The following is a 25386-nucleotide window of genomic DNA, read 5'->3' as shown; positions in this document are numbered from 1 at the left end:
GTGAAGGTGAGGGGAGGGGAGGTGAAGGTGAGTGGAGGGGAGGTGAAGGTGAGTGGAGGGGAGGTGAAGGTGAGTGGAGGGGAGGTGAAGGTGGGTGGTGGAGAGGTGAAGGTGGGTGGTGGAGAGGTGAAGGGGAGTGGAGGGGAGGTGAAGGGGAGTGGAGGGGAGGTGAAGGTGGGTGGAGGGGACGGGAGGTGAAGGGGGGTGGTGGATAGGTGAAGGGGGTGGTGGAGGGGAGGTGAAGGTGGGTGGAGGGGAGGGGAGGTGAAGGTGGGTGGAGGGGAGGGGAGGTGAAGGTGGGTGGAGGGGAGGGGAGGTGAAGGTGGGTGGAGGGGAGGGGAGGTGAAGGTGGGTGGAGGGGAGGGGAGGTGAAGGGGGTGGAGGGGAGGTGAAGGTGGGTGGAGGGGAGGGGAGGTGAAGGTGGGGTGGAGGGGAGGGGAGGTGAAGGGGGTGGTGGGGAGGTGAAGGTGGGTGGAGGGGGAGGGGAGGTGAAGGTGGGTGGAGGGGAGGGGAGGTGAAGGTGAGTGGAGGGGAGGTGAAGGTGAGTGGAGGGGAGGTGAAGGTGAGTGGAGGGGAGGTGAAGGTGAGGGGAGGGGAGGTGAAGGTGAGTGGAGGGGAGGTGAAGGTGAGTGGAGGGGAGGTGAAGGTGAGTGGAGGGGAGGTGAAGGTGGGTGGTGGAGAGGTGAAGGTGGGTGGTGGAGAGGTGAAGGTGAGTGGAGGGGAGGTGAAGGTGGGTGGTGGGGAGGGGAGGTGAAGGTGGGTGGAGGGGAGGGGAGGTGAAGGGGGTGGTGGGGAGGTGAAGGTGGGTGGAGGGGAGGGGAGGTGGGTGGAGGAGAGGTGAAGGTGGGTGGTGGGGAGGGGAGGTGAAGGTGGGTGGAGGGGAGGGGAGGTGAAGGGGGTGGTGGGGAGGTGAAGGTGGGTGGAGGGGAGGGGAGGTGAAGGTGGGTGGAGGGGAGGGGAGGTGAGGGTGAGTGGAGGGGAGGTGAAGGTGAGTGGAGGGGAGGTGAAGGTGAGTGGAGGGGAGGTGAAGGTGAGGGGAGGGGAGGTGAAGGTGGGTGGTGGAGAGGTGAAGGTGGGTGGAGGAGAGGTGAAGGTGGGTGGTGGGGAGGGGAGGTGAAGGTGGGTGGAGGGGAGGGGAGGTGAAGGGGGTGGTGGGGAGGTGAAGGTGGGTGGAGGGGAGGGGAGGTGAAGGTGGGTGGAGGGGAGGGGAGGTGAAGGTGAGTGGAGGGGAGGTGAAGGTGAGTGGGAGGGGAGGTGAAGGTGAGTGGAGGGGAGGTGAAGGTGAGGGGAGGGGAGGTGAAGGTGAGTGGAGGGGAGGTGAAGGTGAGTGGAGGGGAGGTGAAGGTGAGTGGAGGGGAGGTGAAGGTGGGTGGTGGAGAGGTGAAGGTGGGTGGTGGAGAGGTGAAGGTGAGTGGAGGGGAGGTGAAGGGGAGTGGAGGGGAGGTGAAGGTGGGTGGAGGGGACGGGAGGTGAAGGGGGTGGTGGATAGGTGAAGGGGGTGGTGGAGGGGAGGTGAAGGTGGGTGGAGGGGAGGGGGAGGTGAAGGGGGTGGAGGGGAGGGGAGGTGAAGGGGGTGGTGGGGAGGTGAAGGTGGGTAGTGGAGAGGTGAAGGTGGGTGGAGGGGAGGGGAGGTGAAGGGGGTGGAGGGGAGGGGAGGTGAAGGTGGGTGGAGGGGAGGGGAGGTGAAGGGGGTGGAGGGGAGGGGAGGTGAAGGGGGTGGTGGGGAGGTGAAGGTGGGTAGTGGAGAGGTGAAGGTGGGTGGAGGGGAGGGGAGGTGAAGGGGGTGGAGGGGAGGGGAGGTGAAGGGGGTGGTGGGGAGGTGAAGGTGGGTAGTGGAGAGGTGAAGGTGGGTGGAGGGAGGGATATATCAAACACCATAGATATAATATGGAAAGAAGGTTGGTAGAGAAGGATATGAGTCAGAGTGGAGGGAGAATGGAGTATGGGGGATAAAAATAGAGTGGAGGGAGAATGGAGTATGGGGGATAAAAATAGAGTGGAGGGAGAATGGAGTATGGGGGATAAAAATAGAGTGGAGGGAGAATGGAGTATGGGGGATAAAAATAGAGTGGAGGGAGAATGGAGTATGGGGGATAAAAATAGAGTGGAGGGAGAATGGAGTATGGAGGATAAATATAGAGTGGGGGAATAAATTGAGTCGAGGACAATAAGAAAAAGTGTGGAGAGAAACAAGGAGGACAGAGAGGACAAGGAGGACATAGAGGATGGGGAGAGGACAGAGAGGACAGAGAGGATGGGGAGAGGACAGAGCGGATGGGGAGAGGACAAGGAGGACAGAGAAGATGGGGAGAGGACAGAGAGGATGGGGAGAGGACAAGGAGGACAGAGAGGATGGGTAGAGGACAAGGAGGACAGAGAGGATGGGGAGAGGACAGAGAGGATGGGTAGAGGACAAGGAGGACAGAGAGGATGGGGAGAGGACAGAGAGGATGGGGAGAGGACAAGGAGGACAGAGAGGATGGGGAGAGGACATGGAGGACAGAGAGGATGGGGAGAGGACAGAGAGGATGGGGAGAGGACAGAGAGGATGGGGAGAGGACAGAGAGGATGGGGAGAGGACAAGGAGGACAGAGAGGATGGGGAGAGGACAAGGAGGACAGAGAGGATGGGGAGAGGACATGGAGGACAGAGAGGATGGGGAGAGGACAGAGAGGATGGGGAGAGGACAAGGAGGACAGAGAGGATGGGGAGAGGACAGAGAGGATGGGGAGAGGGCAAGGAGGACAGAGAGGATGGGGAGAGGACAGAGAGGATGGGGAGAGGACAAGGAGGACAGAGAGGATGGGGAGAGGACAGAGAGGATGGGGAGAGGGCAAGGAGGACAGAGAGGATGGGGAGAGAACAAGGAGGACAGAGAGGATGGGGAGAGGACAAGGAGGACAGAGAGGATGGGGAGAGGACAAGGAGGACAGAGAGGATGGGGAGAGGGCAAGGAGGACAGAGAGGATGGGGAGAGGGCAAGGAGGACAGAGAGGATGGGGAGAGGGCAAGGAGGACAGAGAGGATGGGGAGAGGACAGAGAGGATGGGGAGAGGACAAGGAGGACAGAGAGGATGGGGAGAGGACAGAGAGGATGGGGAGAGGACAAAGAGGACAGAGAGGATGGGGAGAGGACAAGGAGGACAGAGAGGATGGGGAGAGGACATGGAGGACAGAGAGGATGGGGAGAGGACAGAGAGGATGGGGAGAGGACAAGGAGGACAGAGAGGATGGGGAGAGGACAGAGAGGATGGGGAGAGGACAAGGAGGACAGAGAGGATGGGGAGAGGACAGAGAGGATGGGGAGGAGGGCAAGGAGGACAGAGAGGATGGGGAGAGAACAAGGAGGACAGAGAGGATGGGGAGAGGACAAGGAGGACAGAGAGGATGGGGAGAGAACAAGGAGGACAGAGAGGATGGGGAGAGGACAAGGAGGACAGAGAGGATGGGGAGAGAACAAGGAGGACAGAGAGGATGGGGAGAGGGCAAGGAGGACAGAGAGGATGGGGAGAGGACAGAGAGGATGGGGACAGGGCAAGGAGGACAGAGAGGATGGGGAGAGGACAGAGAGGATGGGGAGAGGGCAAGGAGGACAGAGAGGATGGGGAGAGAACAAGGAGGACAGAGAGGATGGGGAGAGAACAAGGAGGACAGAGAGGATGGGGAGAGGGCAAGGAGGACAGAGAGGATGGGGAGAGGACAGAGAGGATGGGGACAGGGCAAGGAGGACAGAGAGGATGGGGAGAGGACAGCGAGGATGGGGAGAGGGCAAGGAGGACAGAGAGGATGGGGAGAGGACAGAGAGGATGGGGAGAGGACAAGGAGGACAGAGAGGATGGGGAGAGGGCAAGGAGGACAGAGAGGATGGGGAGAGAACAAGGAGGACAGAGAGGATGGGGAGAGGACAAGGAGGACAGAGAGGATGGGGAGAGAACAAGGAGGACAGAGAGGATGGGGAGAGGACAAGGAGGACAGAGAGGATGGGGAGAGAACAAGGAGGACAGAGAGGATGGGGAGAGGGCAAGGAGGACAGAGAGGATGGGGAGAGGACAGAGAGGATGGGGGACAGGGCAAGGAGGACAGAGAGGATGGGGAGAGGACAGAGAGGATGGGGAGAGGACAAGGAGGACAGAGAGGATGGGGAGAGGACAAGGAGGACAGAGAGGATGGGGAGAGGGCAAGGAGGACAGAGAGGATGGGGAGAGAACATGGAGGACAGAGAGGATGGGGAGAGGACATGGAGGACAGAGAGGATGGGGAGAGGACATGGAGGACAGAGAGGATGGGGAGAGGACAAGGAGGACAGAGAGGATGGGGAGAGGACAAGGAGGACAGAGAGGATGGGGAGAGGACATGGAGAACAGAGAGGATGGGAAGAGGACAAGGAGGACAGAGAGGATGGGGAGAGGACAAGGAGGACAGAGAGGATGGGGAGAGGACAAGGAGGACAGAGAGGATGGGGAGAGGACAAGGAGGACAGAGAGGATGGGGAGAGGACATGGAGGACAGAGAGGATGGGAAGAGGACAAGGAGGACAGAGAGGATGGGGAGAGGACAAGGAGGACAGAGAGGATGGGGAGAGGACAAGGAGGACAGAGAGGATGGGGAGAGGACATGGAGGACAGAGAGGATGGGAAGAGGACAAGGAGGACAGAGAGGATGGGGAGAGGACAAGGAGGACAGAGAGGATGGGGAGAGAACAAGGAGGACAGAGAGGATGGGGAGAGGACAAGGAGGACAGAGAGGATGGGGAGAGGACAGAGAGGTTGGGGAGAGGACAAGGAGGACAGAGAGGATGGGGAGAGGACAAGGAGGACAGAGAGGATGGGGAGAGGACAAGGAGGACAGAGAGGATGGGGAGAGGACAAGGAGGACAGAGAGGATGGGGAGAGGACAAGGAGGACAGAGAGGATGGGGAGAGGACAAGGAGGGACAGAGAGGATGGGGAGAGGACAGAGAGGATGGGGAGAGGACAAGGAGGACAGAGAGGATGGGGAGAGGACAGAGAGGATGGGGAGAGGACAAGGAGGACAGAGAGGATGGGGAGAGGACAAGGAGGACAGAGAGGATGGGGAGAGGACAAGGAGGACAGAGAGGATGGGGAGAGGACAAGGAGGACAGAGAGGATGGGGAGAGGACAAGGAGGACAGAGAGGATGGGGAGAGGACAAGGAGGACAGAGAGGATGGGGAGAGGACAGAGAGGATGGGGAGAGGACAAGGAGGATGGGGAGAGGACAAGGAGGACAGAGAGGATGGGGAGAGGACAAGGAGGACAGAGAGGATGGGGAGAGGACAAGGAGGACAGAGAGGATGGGGAGAGGACAAGGAGGACAGAGAGGATGGGGAGAGGACAGAGAGGATGGGGAGAGGACAAGGAGGACAGAGAGGATGGGGAGAGGACAAGGAGGACAGAGAGGATGGGGAGAGGACAAGGAGGACAGAGAGGATGGGGAGAGGACAGAGAGGATGGGGAGAGGACAAGGAGGACAGAGAGGATGGGGAGAGGACAGAGAGGATGGGGAGAGGACAAGGAGGACAGAGAGGATGGGGAGAGGACAAGGAGGACAGAGAGGATGGGGAGAGGGCAAGGAGGACAGAGAGGATGGGGAGAGAACAAGGAGGACAGAGAGGATGGGGAGAGGACAAGGAGGACAGAGAGGATGGGGAGAGGACAGAGAGGATGGGGAGAGGACAAGGAGGACAGAGAGGATGGGGAGAGGACAGAGAGGATGGGTAGAGGACAGAGAGGACAGAGAGGATGGGGAGAGGACAAGGAGGACAGAGAGGATGGGGAGAGGACAGAGAGGATGGGGAGAGGACATGGAGGACAGAGAGGATGGGGAGAGGACAGAGAGGATGGGGAGAGGACATGGAGGACAGAGAGGATGGGGAGAGGACAGAGAGGATGGGGGAGGACATGGAGGACAGAGAGGATGGGGAGAGGACAGAGAGGATGGGAGAGGACATGGAGGACAGAGAGGATGGGGAGAGGACAGAGAGGATGGGTAGAGGACAGAGAGGATGGGGAGAGGACAAGGAGGACAGAGAGGATGGGGAGAGGACAGAGAGGATGGGTAGAGGACAGAGAGGACAGAGAGGATGGGGAGAGGACAAGGAGGACAGAGAGGATGGGGAGAGGACAGAGAGGATGGGGAGAGGACATGGAGGACAGAGAGGATGGGGAGAGGACAGAGAGGATGGGGAGAGGACAAGGAGGACAGAGAGGATGGGGAGAGGACAAGGAGGACAGAGAGGACAGAGAGGATGGGGAGAGGACAAGGAGGACAGAGAGGATGGGGAGAGGACAGAGAGGATGGGGAGAGGACATGGAGGACAGAGAGGATGGGGAGAGGACAGAGAGGATGGGGAGAGGACAAGGAGGACAGAGAGGATGGGGAGAGGACATGGAGGACAGAGAGGATGGGGAGAGGACATGGAGGACAGAGAGGATGGGGAGAGGACATGGAGGACAGAGAGGATGGGGGAGGACCTTGAAAGAGTACAGAGAGGATGAAAGGAGGTTGGAGTTTTAGATCGAAGAAACCTAGACCTAATCCGGGAATTATTTTAAATCCAATTAAGCGGTCAGCTAATCCCAAATAACATGTCAGCTAATGGCGAGTTAACTCTGAATTAGATGACCATAACTCAGGCTATGGATTTAGTTCATTTGGCTCGACAGGCGATGTTAAACTGGTCCAACTTACTGGACAGGCGATGTTAAATTGGTCCAACTTACTAGACAGGCGATGTTAAACTGGTCCAACTTACTGGACAGGCGATGTTAAACTGGTCCAAATTTCTGGACAGGCGATGTTAAACTGGTCCAAATTTCTGGACAGGCGATGTTAAACTGGTCCAACTTACTGGACAGGCGATGTTAAACTGGTGAGGACATGCCAAGGGAAGGAAATAGATATGTTATATCCCAGTGATTGCTTGTACCTGTCCTTCAGATGGTGTCATAGAGCTATATACATAAACTGGTGTCATCAAGATGGTGTCATTAAGATGGTGTCATAGAGCTATATACATAAACTGGTGTCATCAAGATGGTGTCATTAAGATGGTGTCATCAAGATGGTGTCATCAAGATGGTGTCATTAAGATGGTGTCATTAAGATGGTGTCATAGAGATATATACATAAACTGGTGTCATTAAGATGGTGTCATTAAGATTGTGTCATTAAGATGGTGTCATTAAGATGGTGGCATTAAGATGGTGTCATTAAGATGGTGTCATTAAGATGGTGTCTGAGCAGACTGTGTTTAAAATTACGAAGGACACGTCATTACAAAATATGGAGTAACTTGTCATGATCGAATACATCACGTGACCTGTCATGATCGAATACATCACGTGACTTGTAATATACAAAATGACATTTTAAACTTGTAGGCCTACACGTGGTGTTATCGTACATCTGGGTGAGAGGGGTCTGGGGTATAGGGGTCAGTCTGGGATTCGATGGGGTCACTGTTTAATCCCACATTTAAATGTAAGCTTAATGCTAAAACCTCATTGATTTTTTCAACAAACCAAGATAGGTTCATTAACTTCTCCAATAAACACGAAAAGACGTATGTATGTTCTAGACAGAAAATCTATTAACAATCATTTCAAATTCACGCAAAATCTGCTAAATCTAGCATTGCATCTACGGTTTCTAAAAATAAAGATTGAATATAGATTTGAATCAACATTTTGTAAAGGAAATGGTTGAATCTATACTCGAATCAACGTTTTGTAAAGGAAATTGTTCAAGGTATACTTGAATCAACGTTTGTTAAAGGAAATGGTTAAATCTATATTCGAATCAACGTTTTCTAAAGAAAATGATTGAATCTATATTCGAATCAACTTTTTCTAATCTATATGATTGTAAGTGTAAGAGGCAATTTGTGTCATTTTAATTGTTAGTGACATACTGTGTGATTGTCAGTGTTAGTGGCATACTGTGTGATTGTGTTAGTGTCATACTGTGTGATTGTAAGTGTTAGTGTCATACTGTGTGATTGTAAGTGTTAGTGTCATACTGTGTGATTGTAAGTGTTAGTGGCATACTGTGTGATTGTGTTAGTGGCATACTGTATGATTGTAAGAGTTAGTGGCATACTGTGTGATTGTAAGTGTTAGTGGCATACTGTGTGATTGTAAGTGTTAGTGGCATACTGTGTGATTGTAAGTGTTAGTGGCATACTGTGTGATTGTGTTAGTGGCATACTGTATGATTGTAAGAGTTAGTGGCATACTGTGTGATTGTAAGTGTTAGTGGCATACTGTGTGATTGTAAGTGTTAGTGTCATACTGTGTGATTGTGTTAGTGGCATACTGTATGATTGTAAGAGTTAGTGGCATACTGTGTGATTGTGTTAGTGGCATATTGTATGATTGTAAGAGTTAGTGGCATACTGTGTGATTGTAAGTGTTAGTGGCATACTGTGTGATTGTAAGAGTTAGTGGCATACTGTGTGATTGTGTTAGTGGCATACTGTGTGATTGTAAGAGTTAGTGGCATACTGTGTGATTGTAAGTGTTAGTGGCATACTGTGTGATTGTAAGTGTTAGTGTCATACTGTGTGATTGTAAGTGTTAGTGTCATACTGTGTGATTGTAAGTGTTAGTGGCATACTGTGTGATTGTAAGTGTTAGTGTCATACTGTGTGATTGTAAGTGTTAGTGGCATACTGTGTGATTGTAAGAGTTGGTAGAATATGTTTTATAGGAGAGTGGGGGTGGGGGGGGGGGGAGTGAGTGTCTGAACGATAAGTAGAAAAGGTAAATTGGATTATTGAATATCGCTTTATCTAGTTAGAGAACTGTGTTCGGCAGCTCAGGATAATTAAAATTAATAATTTTAAAGTTTATTTTAGGCCAAGTGGTAAACACATTTTTCCCTCCCTTTTGCTTCACAGGAAACAATTGGTTACCGATAGCTATGTAGGGCGAGGACATGACTGACCCTCGGGCGCATGGCAGGGCTAAGTCATACATGACGTCACGCCTCTTATGACGTTTTGGTCATCGCTACTCTCCGTATCGTCACAAAAAGTCTGAGGCCCCCCCCCCCTCCATCACACATCGTCAGTCAGACCCCCCCCCCCCCCCATCCGTCACACATCGTCACAAAAACTCATACCTCAGCCTACCAGCCACCCTTATCTCTTCAAAGCCGTTGATTTTGTTTTTCTGTCTAAACTATTTACTGAGCTCGCTCGGCATTGATTATTTCTATCGATTTCTATTACAATTTACAGTTAAAGCTTTTCAAACCCGAGAAGGCCTAATTTCAGTTCTGTCTTTTAAAATACAAAAGTGCGTTGTCAACATTCTGGCTCCCAAGGCACAAATCATGATAAATATCTATGTATTATAACGCCACCCCTACCACTTAGTTTAGTTGCCCTCTTTCTTATATTTAATATAACACCACCTCCCATACTTTAGTTGAAACCTCTGACATTTACTATAACACAACCTTTATAACGCCACCTCCCATAGTTTAGTTGCCCCTCTGACATTTATTATAACACCACCTCCTATAGTTTAGTTGCCCCCTCTGACATTTATTATAACACCACCTCCCATAGTTTAGTTGCCCCCTCTGACATTTATTATAACACCACCTCCCATAATTTAGTTGCCCCCTGTGACATTTATTATAACGCCACCTCCCATAGTTTAGTTGTCACCCCCTCTGACATTTATTATAACACCACCTCCTATAGTTTAGTTGCCCCCTCTGACATTTATTATAACACCACCTCCCATAGTTTAGTTGCCCCCTCTGACATTTATTATAACACTACCTCCCATAGTTTAGTTGCCCCTCTGACATTTATTATAACACCACCTCCCATAATTTAGTTGCCCCCTGTGACATTTATTATAACGCCACCTCCCATAGTTTAGTTGTCACCCCTCTGACATTTATTATAACACCACCTCCCATAGTTTAGTTGCCCCCTCTGACATTTATTATAACACCACCTCCCATAATTTAGTTGCCCCCTGTGACATTTATTATAACGCCACCTCCCATAGTTTAGTTGTCACCCCTCTGACATTTATTATAACACCACCTCCCATAGTTTAGTTGCAACCTCTGACATTTATTATAATGCCACTTTCATAGTTTAGTTGCCCCCTCTGACATTTATTATAACACCACCTCACATAGTTTAGTTGTCACCCCTCTGACATTTATTATAACGCCACCTCCCATAGTTTAGTTGTCACCCCTCTGACATTTATTATAACACCACCTCCCATAGTTTAGTTGTCACCCCTCTGACATTTATTATAACACCACCTCACATAGATTAGTTGCCCCCTCTGACATTTATTATAACACCACCTCCCATAATTTAGTTCCCCCCTGTGACATTTATTATAACGCCACCTCTCATAGTTTAGTTGCAACCTCTGACATTTATTATAACACCACCTCCCATAGTTTAGTTGCCCCCTCTGACATTTATTATAACGCCACCTCACATAGTTTAGTTGTCACCACTCTGACATTTATTATAACACCACCTCCCATAGTTTAGATGCAACCTCTGACATTTATTATAACACCACCTCCCATAGTTTAGTTGCCCCCTCTGACATTTATTATAACAGCACCTCCCATAATTTAGTTGCCCCCTGTGACATTTATTATAACGCCACCTCACATAGTTTAGTTGTCACCCCTCTGACATTTATTATAACGCCACCTCCTATAGTTTAGTTGCCCCCTCTGACATTTATTATAACGCCACCTCCCATAGTTTAGTTGTCACCCCTCTGACATTTATTATAACGCCACCTCCTATAGTTTAGTTGTCACCCCTCTGACATTTATTATAACACCACCTCCCATAATTTAGTTGCCCCCTGTGACATTTATTATAACGCCACCTCACATAGTTTAGTTGTCACCCCTCTGACATTTATTATAACACCACCTCCTACAGTTTAGTTGCCCCCTCTGACATTTATTATAACGCCACCTCCCATAGTTTAGTTGAAAACTCTGACATTTATTATAACGCCACCTCCCATAGTTTAGTTGCCCCTTCTGACATTTATTATAACACCACCTCCCATAGTTTAGTTGCCCCCTCTGACATTTATTATAACGCCCCCTCCTATAGTTTAGTTGGTCACCACTCTGACATTTATTATAACACCACCTCCCATAATTTAGTTGCCCCCTGTGACATTTATTATAACGCCACCTCACATAGTTTAGTTGCCCCCTCTGACATTTATTATAACGCCACCTCCCATAGTTTAGTTGTCACCCCTCTGACATTTATTATAACGCCACCTCCCATAGTTTAGTTGCCCCTTCTTCCTTGGCCGGCCCATCCTCCTTTTTCCCTGGGGATTCCATTCTAAAGCATGCCTTGCGATGTTTTCTTTTTCCTTTCTTAATGTGTGTCCGATCCATCCCCATTTTCGGGCCTTGACATCTGTCTCTATTGGCTGTTGCTTTAAAGTTCGCCACAGGTCTTTGTTTGATATTTTTTCTGGCCATCTTATTTTAAGTAGATGTCGTAAGCATTTGTTTACGAATGCCTGTAGCTTATCAGTATTTGTCTTCGTGACCCTCCAAGTCTCCGAGCTATGGAGCAGCACTGCTTTGACATTTGAGTTGAAAATCCCAATTTTGATCCCAATTTTGCTCTGGAGTGACAGGGCCGTGGACCTCCACATCGGGCGCAGTGAGTTAAAGGCACATCTCGCCTTGTTGATACGGCATTGTATGTCCTCGTCTGCTCCCCCGTCCTTATTGATCACGCTTCCCAGATATGTGAATGTGTTTGTTTCACGTAAATCTTCTCCATTTAGCTGTTATTGATTCTGATGACCTCTGTTTTATTTTTATTGATTTTTAGTCCAGCTTTGGTGAAACTCCACTGGATTCCTGTGTCGTTTTTTGTGGTTTTCAGCACGATCCAGCCGAGTACTATCAAGAATATCATTGGCGATAGCATACATCCCTGTCTTACTCCCGTCGTCACCGTGAATGGTTTTGTTAGTTTTCCCTTGTGTATTACCTGACTGGTGGAGTCTTCATATCATTTCTGTGCGATAGATATACATTTTTTGGGTATTCCATAGTGGCTCATTAACTTCCAGATAGCATTTCTATTCACACTATCAAACGCCTTTTCAAAGTCGACAAAAGTCATGTATAAGGGGGATTGCCACTCAAGGGACTGTTCGATAATGATGCGCAGCGTGGCAATGTGGTCAGTATATGACCTGTCTTGACGAAAACCAGCTTGTTCTTGTCTCAGCTTTTTTCCAAGGCATCTCTAAGTCTCTCTAGGATGATTCTTGTCAGCACCTTACTTGGGACTAAAAGAAGCATTATCCCTCTCCAGTTGTTGCATTGTGTCAGGTCTCCCTTCTTTGGCAGTTTTATCAGGTACCCCAGTTTCCAGTCAGATGGGATTATCTCTTCTTCCCAAATCTGCTTAAGTAGAGGATGTAGTATGTCTGCTGATATGGCTGGGTCTGCCTCTGGTGTGATGACGTCCGGGCCAGCTGCTTTGCCATTTTTCATGTTCTTTATTGCTCTTATTGTTTCTAACTTTGTGGGTGGATCTGTACACACATTTAGTAAGTGGTTTGCAGGTGGTATATCAGGGATGTTTGATGAGAGAGGATGGTTTAAAATCTCATCAAAGTGCTGTACCCATCTGTCTTTCTGTTCTGTGTCACTTGTTACGATATTTCCTACTTTATCCTTTACTGGTTTGTTGGGATTAATATTTTTATCAAAATCGTAGATTCGTATCAACTTTTGAGCGATTTCCGATAACCGGAAGTGGTACTTTTTCTACTTTGAATTTTTCAAAAGCCTATAACTTGAGTACTATTTCAGATAGATAAATCAAATTTCCCATGTAAGTAAAAGATCTAATTCAATACCTTCTGTTTAATTTTGAGTAATTTCCGTTGACCGGGCTGACGTCCAGGTGGTCTTATGTATATCTTTATGAGAGAAAATTGTCCCCCCCCCCCCTATAATTAGATCATTAAATGCGCAGAAATAAGCAAAGAGTTCCCCGTTTTCATTTATTGTGCCTATTCCATTTTTCCCCATTGTGAGCTCACGATCTTTATTTTCTGTTCCAACTTTGGCATTCATGTCTCCCATCACTATCTTTATATCTCTTTTTGTTGATTTGTCAATTTGAGCTTGCAGGGCACTGTAGAAGTCCTCTTTCTCTTTATCTGTTGCAGCGTTTGTGGGTGCATAGCACTGGATTAAAGTTGTTTTCCTTCCCTTGGCATTGAAACGAGCTGCTATGAGTTGTGGCGAGACTGGTTCCCATGCAATCAAAGCATTTGTTGCTTCTGGAGACATCATTATGGCTACACCTTGCGTGTGTTCATGATCTTCGTCCTCGTGGCCTGAGTAGATGACAGTCTCTCCCGAGACCAACCTAGTTTGACCACTGCCATTCCATCGTGTCTCACTTAATCCCAGGACTTTTAATTTATACCTCCTCATTTCTTTGGCGACCTGGGCTGATCTGCTGCTTTCATACAGGGTTCTGATGTTCCAGGTCCCTAATCTGGTTTTAGTCTTGACGTTAGGAGATTTGTCAGCAAACTAGCTTCCGTTAGGCTTTCACTAGTAGGCGTCATGGGCTCTTCTAGAGAGGATCCCCCTCGACCAAGTCGGTGTTGGATTTGTGTACTTGCAGTTTCTGTAGCGGTATATTTTTTTACGAGATAAGGTTGCTGGCCTTATGTTTCAACCCCCAACCTGGAGGACCGGGGTGCTAGCTTTTGTCTGACCCCTACCCGCGCAGACCTTCCCAGCTTGGTTGAACCTACCAGGAGTTTACACTCCCGCTGGTCTAGCTCTGGGGGTGGTCAGGATACACAAGCTGCCAAGCCACGACAAGACTCTAACACCGGATGGCAGATATATATATATATATATATATATATATATATATATATATATATATATATATATATATATATATATATATATATATATATATATATATATATATATATATATATATATATATATATATATATATATATATATATATATGATGGAAAAATTCCCCCCCCCCCCCCCACCTTGAGAAGATCCTGACTACGCCACTGCAATAACTATTTTATAACATATTTTTCTCAAACAAGTATAATCTTAAAATATATAAGCCAATAATTCACGTGTAACGGGTACCGACGGCTAGTTTTTTTATACGCCTCTCCTTCGGGTCATGCAGTATTTCGGCCATTCTAGACTACACTAGAAATCTGTTTTTGAGCATGCGTTTTTAACAGATCATCTGATTTGTTCATTGGCTATTTAATTAGTCCATTCATTGATTGATTAGTCCTTGGATCTTTTGATTACCTTAAATGTCCGTAGATTAGTGAATGTAACCGACTGGTCCATTGATCATCCTATTAGTCCATTCATTATTGTATTGGTCCATCGATTATCTAATTAGTCAATCAATCATCTAATTAGTTCATTGATTATCTAATTAGTCCATAGTTTATCTATATAGTCTATTGGTTGTCTATTGAATCCACTGATGATTAAATTAGTCCATCAATAATCTAATTAGTTCATAGCTTATCTAATTAGTCAATCTATTATCTAATTAGTCATCGATTATTTGATAGGTCCATCGATGATGTGATTGGTCCATCGATGATGTGATTGGTCAATGCCTCTTGCTGAGTCTGGCCACAGCTGTCTGACCACCTCTCGTCTGCTACACCTCTCGTCTGACCACCTCTCGTCTGACCACCTCTCGTCTGACCACCTCTCGTCTGCTACACCTCTCGTCTGACTTCCTCTCGTCTGACTTCCTCTCGTCTGACCACCTCTCGTCTGACCACCTCTCGTCTGACCACCTCTCGTCTGCTACACCTCTCGTCTGCTACACTTCTCGTCTGCTACACCTCTCGTCTGCTACACCTCTCGTCTGACCACCTCTCGTCTGACCACCTCTCGTCTGCTAAACCTCTCGTCTGACCACCTCTCGTCTGCTACACCTCTCGTCTGACCACCTCTCGTCTGCTACACCTCTCGTCTGACCACCTCTCGTCTGACCACCTCTCGTCTGACCACCTCTCGTCTGACCACCTCTCGTCTGACCACCTCTCGTCTGACCACCTCTCGTCTGACCACCTCTCGTCTGACCACCTCTCGTCTGACCACCTCTCGTCTGACCACCTCTCGTCTGACCACCTCTCGTCTGCTACACCTCTCGTCTGACCACCGCTCGTCTGACCACCTCTCGTCTGCTACACCTCTCGTCTGACCACCTCTCGTCTGACCACCTCTCGTCTGCTACACCTCTCGCCTGACCACCTCTCGTCTGCTACACCTCTCGTCTGACCACCGCTCGTCTGACCACCTCTCGTCTGCTACACCTCTCGTCTGACCACCTCTCGTCTGCTACACCTCTCGTCTGCTACACCTCTCGTCTGCTACACCTCTCGTCTGCTACACCTCTCGTCTGACCACCTCTCGTCTGACCACCTCTCGTCTGCTACACCTCTCGTCTGACCACCTCTCGTCTGCTACACCTCTCGTCTGCTACACCTCTCGTCTGCTACACCTCTCGTCTGCTACACCTCTCGTCTGACCACCTCTCGTCTGACCTCCTCTCGTCTGACCACCTCTCGTCTGCTACACCTCTCGTCTGACCACCTCTCGTCTGCTACACCTCTCATCTGACCACCTCTCGTCTGACCACCTCTCGTCTGACCACCTCTCGTCTGCTACACCTCTCGTCTGCTACACCTCTCGTCTGACCACCTCTCGTCTGACCACCTCTCGTCTGCTACACCTCTCGTCTGCTACACCTCTCGTCTGCTAAACCTCTCGTCTGACCACCTCTCGTCTGACCACCTCTCGTCTGACCACCTCTCGTCTGACCACCTCTCGTCTGCTACACCTCTCGTCTGCTACACCTCTCGTCTGACCACCTCTCGTCTGACCACCTCTCGTCTGACCACCTCTCGTCTGACCACCTCTCGTCTGACCACCTCTCGTCTGACCACCTCTCGTGTGCTACACCTCTCGTTTGACCACCTCTCGTCTGACCACCTCTCGTCTGACTTCCTCTCGTCTGACTTCCTCTCGTCTGACCACCTCTCGTCTGACCACCTCTCGTCTGACCACCTCTCGTCTGCTACACCTCTCGTCTGCTACACCTCTCGTCTGCTACACCTCTCGTCTGCTACACCTCTCGTCTGACCACCTCTCGTCTGACCACCTCTCGTCTGCTACACCTCTCGTCTGACCACCTCTCGTCTGCTACACCTCTCGTCTGACCACCTCTCGTCTGCTACACCTCTCGTCTGACCACCTCTCGTCTGACCACCTCTCGTCTGACCACCTCTCGTCTGACCACCTCTCGTCTGACCACCTCTCGTCTGACCACCTCTCGTCTGACCACCTCTCGTCTGACCACCTCTCGTCTGCTACACCTCTCGTCTGACCACCGCTCGTCTGACCACCTCTCGTCTGCTACACCTCTCGTCTGACCACCTCTCGTCTGACCACCTCTCGTCTGCTACACCTCTCGCCTGACCACCTCTCGTCTGCTACACCTCTCGTCTGACCACCGCTCGTCTGACCACCTCTCGTCTGCTACACCTCTCGTCTGACCACCTCTCGTCTGCTACACCTCTCGTCTGCTACACCTCTCGTCTGCTACACCTCTCGTCTGCTACACCTCTCGTCTGACCACCTCTCGTCTGACCACCTCTCGTCTGCTACACCTCTCGTCTGACCACCTCTCGTCTGCTACACCTCTCGTCTGCTACACCTCTCGTCTGCTACACCTCTCGTCTGCTACACCTCTCGTCTGACCACCTCTCGTCTGACCTCCTCTCGTCTGACCACCTCTCGTCTGCTACACCTCTCGTCTGACCACCTCTCGTCTGCTACACCTCTCATCTGACCACCTCTCGTCTGACCACCTCTCGTCTGACCACCTCTCGTCTGCTACACCTCTCGTCTGCTACACCTCTCGTCTGACCACCTCTCGTCTGACCACCTCTCGTCTGCTACACCTCTCGTCTGCTACACCTCTCGTCTGCTAAACCTCTCGTCTGACCACCTCTCGTCTGACCACCTCTCGTCTGACCACCTCTCGTCTGACCACCTCTCGTCTGCTACACCTCTCGTCTGCTACACCTCTCGTCTGCTAAACCTCTCGTCTGACCACCTCTCCTCTGACCACCTCTCGTCTGACCACCTCTCGTCTGACCACCTCTCGTCTGCTACACCTCTCGTCTGACCACCTCTCGTCTGACCACCTCTCGTCTGACCACCTCTCGTCTGACCACCTCTCGTCTGCTACACCTCTCGTCTGACCACCTCTCGTCTGACCACCTCTCGTCTGACCACCTCTCGTCTGACCACCTCTCGTCTGACAACCTCTCGTCTGCTACACCTCTCGTCTGACCACCTCTCGTCTGACCACCTCTCGTCTGCTACACCTCTCGTCTGACCACCTCTCGTCTGACCACCTCTCGTCTGACCACCTCTCGTCTGCTACACCACTCGTCTGACCACTACTCGTCTGACCACCTCTCGTCTGACCACCCCTCGTCTGACTTCCTCTCGTCTGGCTTCCTCTCGTCTGACTTCCTCTCGTCTGCTACACCTCTCGTCTGACTTCCTCTCGTCTGACCACTACTCGTCTGACCACCTCTCGTCTGACCACCTCTCGTCTGCTACACCTCTCGTCTGACCACCTCTCGTCTGACCACCTCTCGTCTGACCACCTCTCGTGTGCTACACCTCTCGTTTGACCACCTCTCGTCTGACCACCTCTCGTCTGCTACACCTCTCTTCTGACCACCTCTCGTCTGACCACCTCTCGTCTGCTACACCTCTCGTCTGACTTCCTCTCGTCTGACCACTACTCGTCTGACCACCTCTCGTCTGACCACCTCTCGTCTGCTACACCTCTCGTCTGACCACCTCTCGTCTGACCACCTCTCGTCTGACCACCTCTCGTGTGCTACACCTCTCGTTTGACCACCTCTCGTCTGACCACCTCTCGTCTGCTACACCTCTCGTCTGCTACACCTCTCGTCTGACCACCTCTCGTCTGACCACCTCTCGTCTGCTACACCTCTCGTCTGACCACCTCTCGTCTGACCACCTCTCGTCTGACCACCTCTCGTCTGACCACCTCTCGTCTGCTACACCTCTCGTCTGACCACCTCTCGTCTGCTACACCTCTCGTCTGACCACCTCTCGTCTGCTACACCTCTCGTCTGCTACACCTCTCGTCTGCTACACCTCTCGTCTGACCACCTCTCGTCTGCTACACCTCTCGTCTGACCACCTCTCGTCTGCTACACCTCTCGTCTGACCACCTCTCGTCTGCTACACCTCTCGTCTGCTACACCTCTCTTCTGACCACCTCTCGTCTGACCACCTCTCGTCTGACCACCTCTCGTCTGCTACACCTCTCGTCTGCTACACCTCTCGTCTGCTACACCTCTCGCCTGACCACCTCTCGTCTGCTACACCTCTCGTCTGACCACCTCTCGTCTGACCACCTCTCGTCTGCTACACCTCTGACATCTGCTGGCCAGTGCTACATCCCCACGTGTCGATCTGTCGTTAAGTGTCAGCCAATGAAACGTGTCACCTGACCATTTACAAATTAATCAATGACACGTATCTGAACGTGCCAACGTCAACACATTTCTTTAGCGGCGGAAACTCTATAGACAAAATGGTTCGACATCTATTTCTTAAGATCAAACTTAATTTAAGATGTTGTAAAATGGTCAAAGAAGTTGTCTTAAACTTATTTGTAAAGTAGTTTTAACCTCGGCTTGAAATATATTGTTCTGGTTTAAACAGAAGATCGACTCTACTTCCTCTACAGGTCTCAAAGTTGTTTGTGGTCGTTGTAGTAGCGTGTCTGCTGGCTCCAGTTGCTGCCGATTACGATTACGAAGACGAACTTGCCAGTGAAGAACAAGGTAAACTTACTTTTCTACTGTTGTAATCAAGTGAGCAACCGTTGCATCCGTTCTTCACTGGGTTCAATATATTGGCCCTTAAAGCAATCATCTTACTTGAGCTACACACAACCTACAAATTTAATTAAAGAGGAACTGGGCAATCTATTCTACCTCCATTGCATTTCTATCTAATCCAGAGTTAATCATTCCTAATTTTAAATGTATATATTTTAAAAGATCTAATCATGTTTTTTTGGGACAAATATGAAACCAAATACACACAAAAAACGAAACTAAACTACTTCAAACTAAACTAAGATTTAAAAATGCAGGCTAATAATGTAATAATAACAAGAGCCCACGTACCCAGCCTGTATTTCATTCATATACAGCTTTATTTCAGTCCCATACAGCTTTATTTCAGTCCCATACAGCTTTATCTCAGTCCCATACAGCTTTATCTCAGTCCCATACAGCTTTATCTCAGTCCCATACAGCTTTATCTCAGTCCCATACAGCTTTATCCCAGTCCCATACAGCTTTATCTCAGTCCCATACAGCTTTATCCCAGTCCCATACAGCTGTATCTCAGTCCCATACAGCTTTATCTCAGTCCCATACAGCTTTATCTCAGTCCCATACAGCTTTATCTCAGTCCCATACAGCTTTATCTCAGTTCCATACAGCTTTATCTCAGTCCCATACAGCTTTATCTCAGTTCCATACAGCTTTATCTCAGTCCCATACAGCTGTATCTCAGTCCCATACAGCTTTATCTCAGTCCCATACAGCTTTATCTCAGTCCCATACAGCTTTATCTCAGTCCCATACAGCTTTATCTCAGTCCCATACAGCTTTATCTCAGTCCCATACAGCTTTATCTCAGTCCCATACAGCTTTATCTCAGTCCCATACAGCTTTATCTCAGTCCCATACAGCTTTATCTCAGTCCCGTACAGCCTGTATCTCAGTCCCATACAGCTTTATCTCAGTCCCATACAGCTTTATCTCAGTCCCGTACAGCTTTATCTCAGTCCCGTACAGCTTTATCTCAGTCCCATACAGCTGTATCTAAAACAGAACAGACCGCACATGATACTAAGATACACACAGAACCTTATACTAGCTATAACAAAGAGAACTGGGTACTAGCTAAAACACAGAGAATATGATACTGATACTAGAACATAAAAACACGATACATTCTAAAACACACAGAAAATGATTCTATCTAGAACACACTTCTTGATACTAGCTAGAATACAGAGAACACGATATTGCTAGAACATACAGACAGAAAATGATACTAACTAAACACAACTAAAAATAACAGGGCATGATACTAGCTAGATAACACAGAACATGATACTAACTAGAACATACAGACAGAAGATGATTCTATATAGAACACCCTATTTGATACTATCTAGAACACACAGAACATGATACTAGCTAGAACAAGTAGAACATGAAACTAGTCGGAACACACAGAACATGATACTAGCTAGAACACAGAGAACATGATACTAGCTAGAACACAGAGAACATACAACTAGCTAGAACAAGTAAAACATGATACTAGCTAGAAGAGAAAAAGCACTAGCTAACAAAATGTTGTTGTTGGTGTGTACATGATACTAGCTAGAACACAGAGAACATGATACTAGCTAGAACACAGAGAACATACAACTAGCTAGAACAAGTAAAACATGATACTAGCTAGAAGAGAAAAGCACTAGCTAACAGAATGTTGTTGTCGGTGTGTACATGATACTAGCTAGAACACAGAGAGCATACAACTAGCTAGAACAAGTAAAACATGATACTAGCTAGAAGAGAAAAAGCACTAGCTAACAAAATGTTGTTGTTGGTGTGTCCAGAAGAAAGTCCCTGTGAGGTGGACGGTGTGGTCTACGATCATGGCGACGTGTTCAGACTGAAGGGTGCCACTAGGTGCATTCAATACCTGTGTAGTGTCGGCAACGTTGTCATTTACAAGGATGGTAAGTATTGGGGTGGCCAGTGTAGGGGTGATCAGTGTAGGGGGGGGGTCAGTGTAGGGGTGGTCAGTGTAGGGGGTGGTCAGTGTAGGGGGTGGTCAGTGTAGGGGTGGTCAGTGTAGGGGTGGTCAGTGTAGGGGTGGTCAGTGTAGGGGTGGTCAGTGTAGGGGGTGGTCAGTGTAGGGGTGGTCAGTGTAGGGGGTGGTCAGTGTAGGGGTGGTCAGTGTAGGGGGTGGTCAGTGTAGGGGTGGTCAGTGTAGGGGTGGTCAGTGTAGGAGGTGGTCAGTGTAGGGTTGGTCAGTGGGGGGGGGGGGGGTGGGGGATGGTCAGAGTAGGGGTGGTCAGTGATGGGGTGGTCAGTGTAGGGGTGGTCAGTGATGGGGTGGTCAGTGTAGGGGTGGTCAGTGTAGGGGTGGTCAGTGTAGGGGTGGTCAGTGTTGGGGTGGTCAGTGTAGGGGTGGTCAGTGTAGGGGTGGTCAGTGTAGGGGTGGTCAGTGTAGGGGTGGTCAGTGTAGGGGTGGTCAGTGTAGGAGGTGGTCAGTGTAGGGTTGGTCAGTGGGGGGTGGGGGGGTGGGGGATGGTCAGAGTAGGGGTGGTCAGTGATGGGGTGGTCAGTGTAGGGGTGGTCAGTGTAGGGGGTGGTCAGTGTAGGGGTGGTCAGTGTAGGGGGTGGTCAGTGTAGGGGGTGGTCAGTGTAGGGGGTGGTCAGTGTAGGGGTGGTCAGTGTAGGGGGTGGTCAGTGTAGGGGGTGGTCAGTGTAGGGGGTGGTCAGTGTAGGGGTGGTCAGTGTAGGGGGTGGTCAGTGTAGGGGTGGTCAGTGTAGGGAGTGGTCAGTGTAGGGGGTGGTTGGTGCTGGGGTTGGTCAGTGTAGGGGGTGGTCAGTGTAGGGGGTGGTCAGTGTAGGGGGTGGTCAGTGTAGGGGTGGTCAGTGATGGGGTGGTCAGTGTAGGGGTGGTCAGTGTAGGGGTGGTCAGTGATGGGGTGGTCAGTGTAGGGGTGGTCAGTGTAGGGGTGGCCAGTGTAGGGGGTGGTCAGTGTAGGGGGTGGTCAGTGTAGGGGTGGTCAGTGTAGGGGTGGTCAGTGATGGGGTGGTCAGTGTAGGGGTGGTCAGTGTAGGGGTGGCCAGTGTAGGGGGTGGTCAGTGTAGGGGGTGGTCAGTGTAGGGGTGGTCAGTGTAGGGGGTGGTCAGTGTAGGGGTGGTCAGTGATGGGGTGGTCAGTGTAGGGGTGGTCAGTGTAGGGGTGCCCAGTGTAGGGGGTGGTCAGTGTAGGGGGTGGTCAGTGTAGGGGTGGTCAGTGTAGGGGTGGTCAGTGTTGGGGTGGTCAGCGTTTCCAGCGTGGGTCAATATATTTATATATATATATATATATATATATATATATATATATATATATATATATATATATATATATATATATATATATATATATATATATATCTATTCGATACCTTTACTAATATATAGGAACAGACCCTTTTTTTAAAAAGTTATTTTAATAATAGTGTACCATTTAAATGTTTTTAATGCAATTGTGTCAGTACTTAACATTTTTTATTTACAATAGAGCTGCACGACTAATAGTAATTGCGCAACAAATAAACATGATAAATAAAAGCTTGTGAAAACGAACTTTTTTCCTATGTTTGAAGCTTATGATTTTAAAAACGACCATTTCTTTCTATGTTTGCAGCTTGTGATTTTAAAAACGACCATTTATTCTTCCTATGTTTGCAGCTTGTGATTTTAAAAACGACAATTTCTTCCTATGTTTGCAGCTTGTGATTTTAAAAACGAATGCTTCCCAGTGAATTCGGTGTTCGACATCGACTGTGCCACATACACCTGCATCAAGACCAGGAAGGAAGATACAACACTCTACTCCATCAAGCCGCAGAAAATCCGTAAGCTTTTATTTGGCAGTCTGGTGTCCAGGTTATGTCCTATAGAATGTCCTGCCAGTGTCGAGCCAGTGCTTGTATAAGAACGTCCTGTCCATGTTAGTGTAAACAAAATGTCCTGCCCGTGTTTGTATTAAAAATGTCCTGTTTTTGTTTGTATAAAAATGTCCTGTTTTTGTTTGTATAAAAAATGTCCTGCCCGTGTTAGTATAAAAAATGTCCTGCCCGTGTGTGTCTAAAAGGTCCTGTCCATTATATCCCCAGGGTGTAAGGATAGCAAAGGACGATGCCGTGAACACGGGGATAAATTTTCCTCCTTTATCAACGGGCGCCAGTACAACAACTGCAACTGTAACATCATGGGCTATATGGCCAGCATCTCCTGCAAGGCCTGATGACGCCCCGGCACCCCAGCACCCCATCTTGGGACCCCGGCACCCCATCGTGGGACCCATCCGACGGGCGACGTGCATCATTGACTGGCCATGGTTTCTCAGTTCAAATAAACAATGTTTCAATCATTCATAGTTTAGTCCTTTAGTTTGAAAATCTATATAACTTTATGTATGGTCGTCCTACACTGACTTATGTCATGTAGTTTGATGTGTGTGTTGCTAAATGTGGTATGTGCTAGTAAAGTATGGCTATCTTCTACAGATGAGAACTGGTTGAAATAGTTTACTGTGGTATAGGCTAGTAAAGTATGGCTATCTTCTACAGATGAGAAGTGGTTGAAATAGTTTACTGTGGTATAGGCTAGTAAAGTATGGCTACCTTCTACAGATGAGAAGTGGTTGAAATAGTTTACTGTGGTATAGGCTAGTAAAGTATGGCTACCTTCTACAGATGAGAACTGGTTGAAATAGTTTACTGTGGTATAGGCTAGTAAAGTATGGCTATCTTCTACAGATGAGAAGTGGTTGAAATAGTTTACTGTGGTATAGGCTAGTAAAGTATGGCTACCTTCTACAGATGAGAAGTGGTTGAAATAGTTTACTGTGGTATAGGCTAGTAAAGTATGGCTACCTTCTACAGATGAGAAGTGGTTGAAATAGTTTACTGTGGTATAGGCTAGTAAAGTATGGCTACCTTCTACAGATGAGAAGTGGTTGAAATAGTTTACTGTGGTATAGGCTAGTAAAGTATGGCTACCTTCTACAGATGAGAAGTGGTTGAAATAGTTTACTGTGGTATAGGCTAGTAAAGTATGGCTACCTTCTACAGATGAGAAGTGGTTGAAATAGTTTACTGTAGTATAGGCTAGTAAAGTATGGCTACCTTCTACAGATGAGAAGTGGTTGAAATAGTTTACTGTGGTATAGGCTAGTAAAGTATGGCTATCTTCTACAGATGAGAAGTGGTTGAAATAGTTTACTGTGGTATAGGCTAGTAAAGTATGGCTACCTTCTACAGATGAGAAGTGGTTGAAATAGTTTACTGTGGTATAGGCTAGTAAAGTATGGCTACCTTCTACAGATGAGAAGTGGTTGAAATAGTTTACTGTGGTATAGGCTAGTAAAGTATGGCTACCTTCTACAGATGAGAAGTGGTTGAAATAGTTTACTGTGGTATAGGCTAGTATAGTATGGCTACCTTCTACAGATGAGAAGTGGTTGAAATAGTTTACTGTAGTATAGGCTAGTAAAGTATGGCTACCTTCTACAGATGAGAAATGGTTGAAATAGTTTACTGTGGTATAGGCTAGTAAAGTATGGCTAACTTCTACATATGAGAAGTGGTTGCTGATTCAGTAGTACAAGGTTTCTAGAAAAGTGTACAGTGCAACATCGAGTGCCTTAACATACGAGAGTGCAACATCGAGTGCTATAACATACGAGATTGTATAAGTTTCGAGCCGTCAAACGAGGATTGGTCTGCTTTGAAATAGGAGAATAATTTGAAACGGATTCGAGAGATTAGCGGGATTAGCGGGATGGACAGTTCGTAGAAAAGAAACACTACGAAAAAATTAACAGCAAATTGACAGCAAATTAATGACATTGCTTAACTCCGCAGCATGCTGGGCGTGAGGGAGGGGGAGGGAGTGAACGGCGGGAGGGACGGCGGGAGGGATGGAGGGAGGGACGGCGGGATGGAGGGAGAAAACCATTTTTTTATAATTATTTTAGAAAGGTCCTGTGTCTGGGGGAGGAAAGACAAGTGAAGAGAAAGGAAACCAAAAAAAATGAAGAGAGTAACGAAATTTTTTAGTAGCATTTAAGGTCGATTATGGTCAGTTAAGTTAAGTTTAGGGATAAGCTTCAAGCGTGTAACGAGTAAGAAAATTAAAGTGACCAAAAAGTTTAGCGTTTACACTCAGTAAGTGAAGTCGGCTGATTTTCACTGTAAATACACATTAAAAACCAATTTATCTGTATTTTATGGTTTTAGTCTAGGTCTAAGTCTAGGTCTAGGTCTAGGTCTAGGTCTAGGTCTAGGTCTAGGTCTAGGTCTAGGTCTAGGTCTAGGTCTAGGTCTAGGTCTAGGTCTAGGTCTAGGTC

The 25386-nt window shown here is 48.6% G+C and overlaps 2 protein-coding genes across 2 annotated transcripts; one reads left to right on the top strand and one right to left on the bottom strand.

The window, feature by feature from the left end:
• Nucleotides 1–12291: 12291 nt before the first annotated feature.
• Nucleotides 12292–13518, bottom strand: LOC131953174 (craniofacial development protein 2-like). The gene is made up of 2 exons (XM_059316229.1): nucleotides 13119–13518; nucleotides 12292–12605 (listed from the first exon to the last, which is right to left on the bottom strand). Exons 1-2 carry the CDS (start codon nucleotides 13516–13518, stop codon nucleotides 12292–12294), a joined length of 714 nt encoding a protein of 237 aa, XP_059172212.1.
• Nucleotides 13519–18604: 5086 nt separating this feature from the next.
• LOC131953196 (uncharacterized) lies at nucleotides 18605–23408 on the top strand. Its single transcript, XM_059316265.1, has 5 exons — nucleotides 18605–18754; nucleotides 18908–19004; nucleotides 20867–20989; nucleotides 22763–22888; nucleotides 23150–23408. The coding sequence occupies exons 1-5, from the start codon at nucleotides 18752–18754 to the stop codon at nucleotides 23278–23280; spliced, it is 480 nt and encodes a 159-aa protein (XP_059172248.1). The 5' UTR covers nucleotides 18605–18751; the 3' UTR covers nucleotides 23281–23408.
• Nucleotides 23409–25386: the final 1978 nt, after the last annotated feature.

This window comes from Physella acuta, unplaced genomic scaffold, assembly GCF_028476545.2.
Source record: "Physella acuta isolate Inbredline_101_S28 unplaced genomic scaffold, ASM2847654v3 ptg000913l, whole genome shotgun sequence".
Lineage (NCBI taxonomy): Eukaryota > Metazoa > Mollusca > Gastropoda > Physidae > Physella > Physella acuta.
Note: the sequence above shows the minus strand (reverse complement) of the source record. Positions and strands in the feature narration are given on the sequence as shown.

Coding starts and splice junctions, on each gene's coding strand:
- LOC131953174 (XM_059316229.1), bottom strand. CDS start 13,518: ATGAGGAGGTATAAATTAAAAGTCCTGGGATTAAGTGAGACACGATGG. Junction 12,606..13,118: donor TGGAACAGAAAATAAAGATC/GTGAGCTCACAA, acceptor ATGTGTGTACAG/ATCCACCCACAAAGTTAGAA.
- LOC131953196 (XM_059316265.1), top strand. Junction 20,990..22,762: donor CGTTGTCATTTACAAGGATG/GTAAGTATTGGG, acceptor CTATGTTTGCAG/CTTGTGATTTTAAAAACGAA. Junction 22,889..23,149: donor CATCAAGCCGCAGAAAATCC/GTAAGCTTTTAT, acceptor TTATATCCCCAG/GGTGTAAGGATAGCAAAGGA.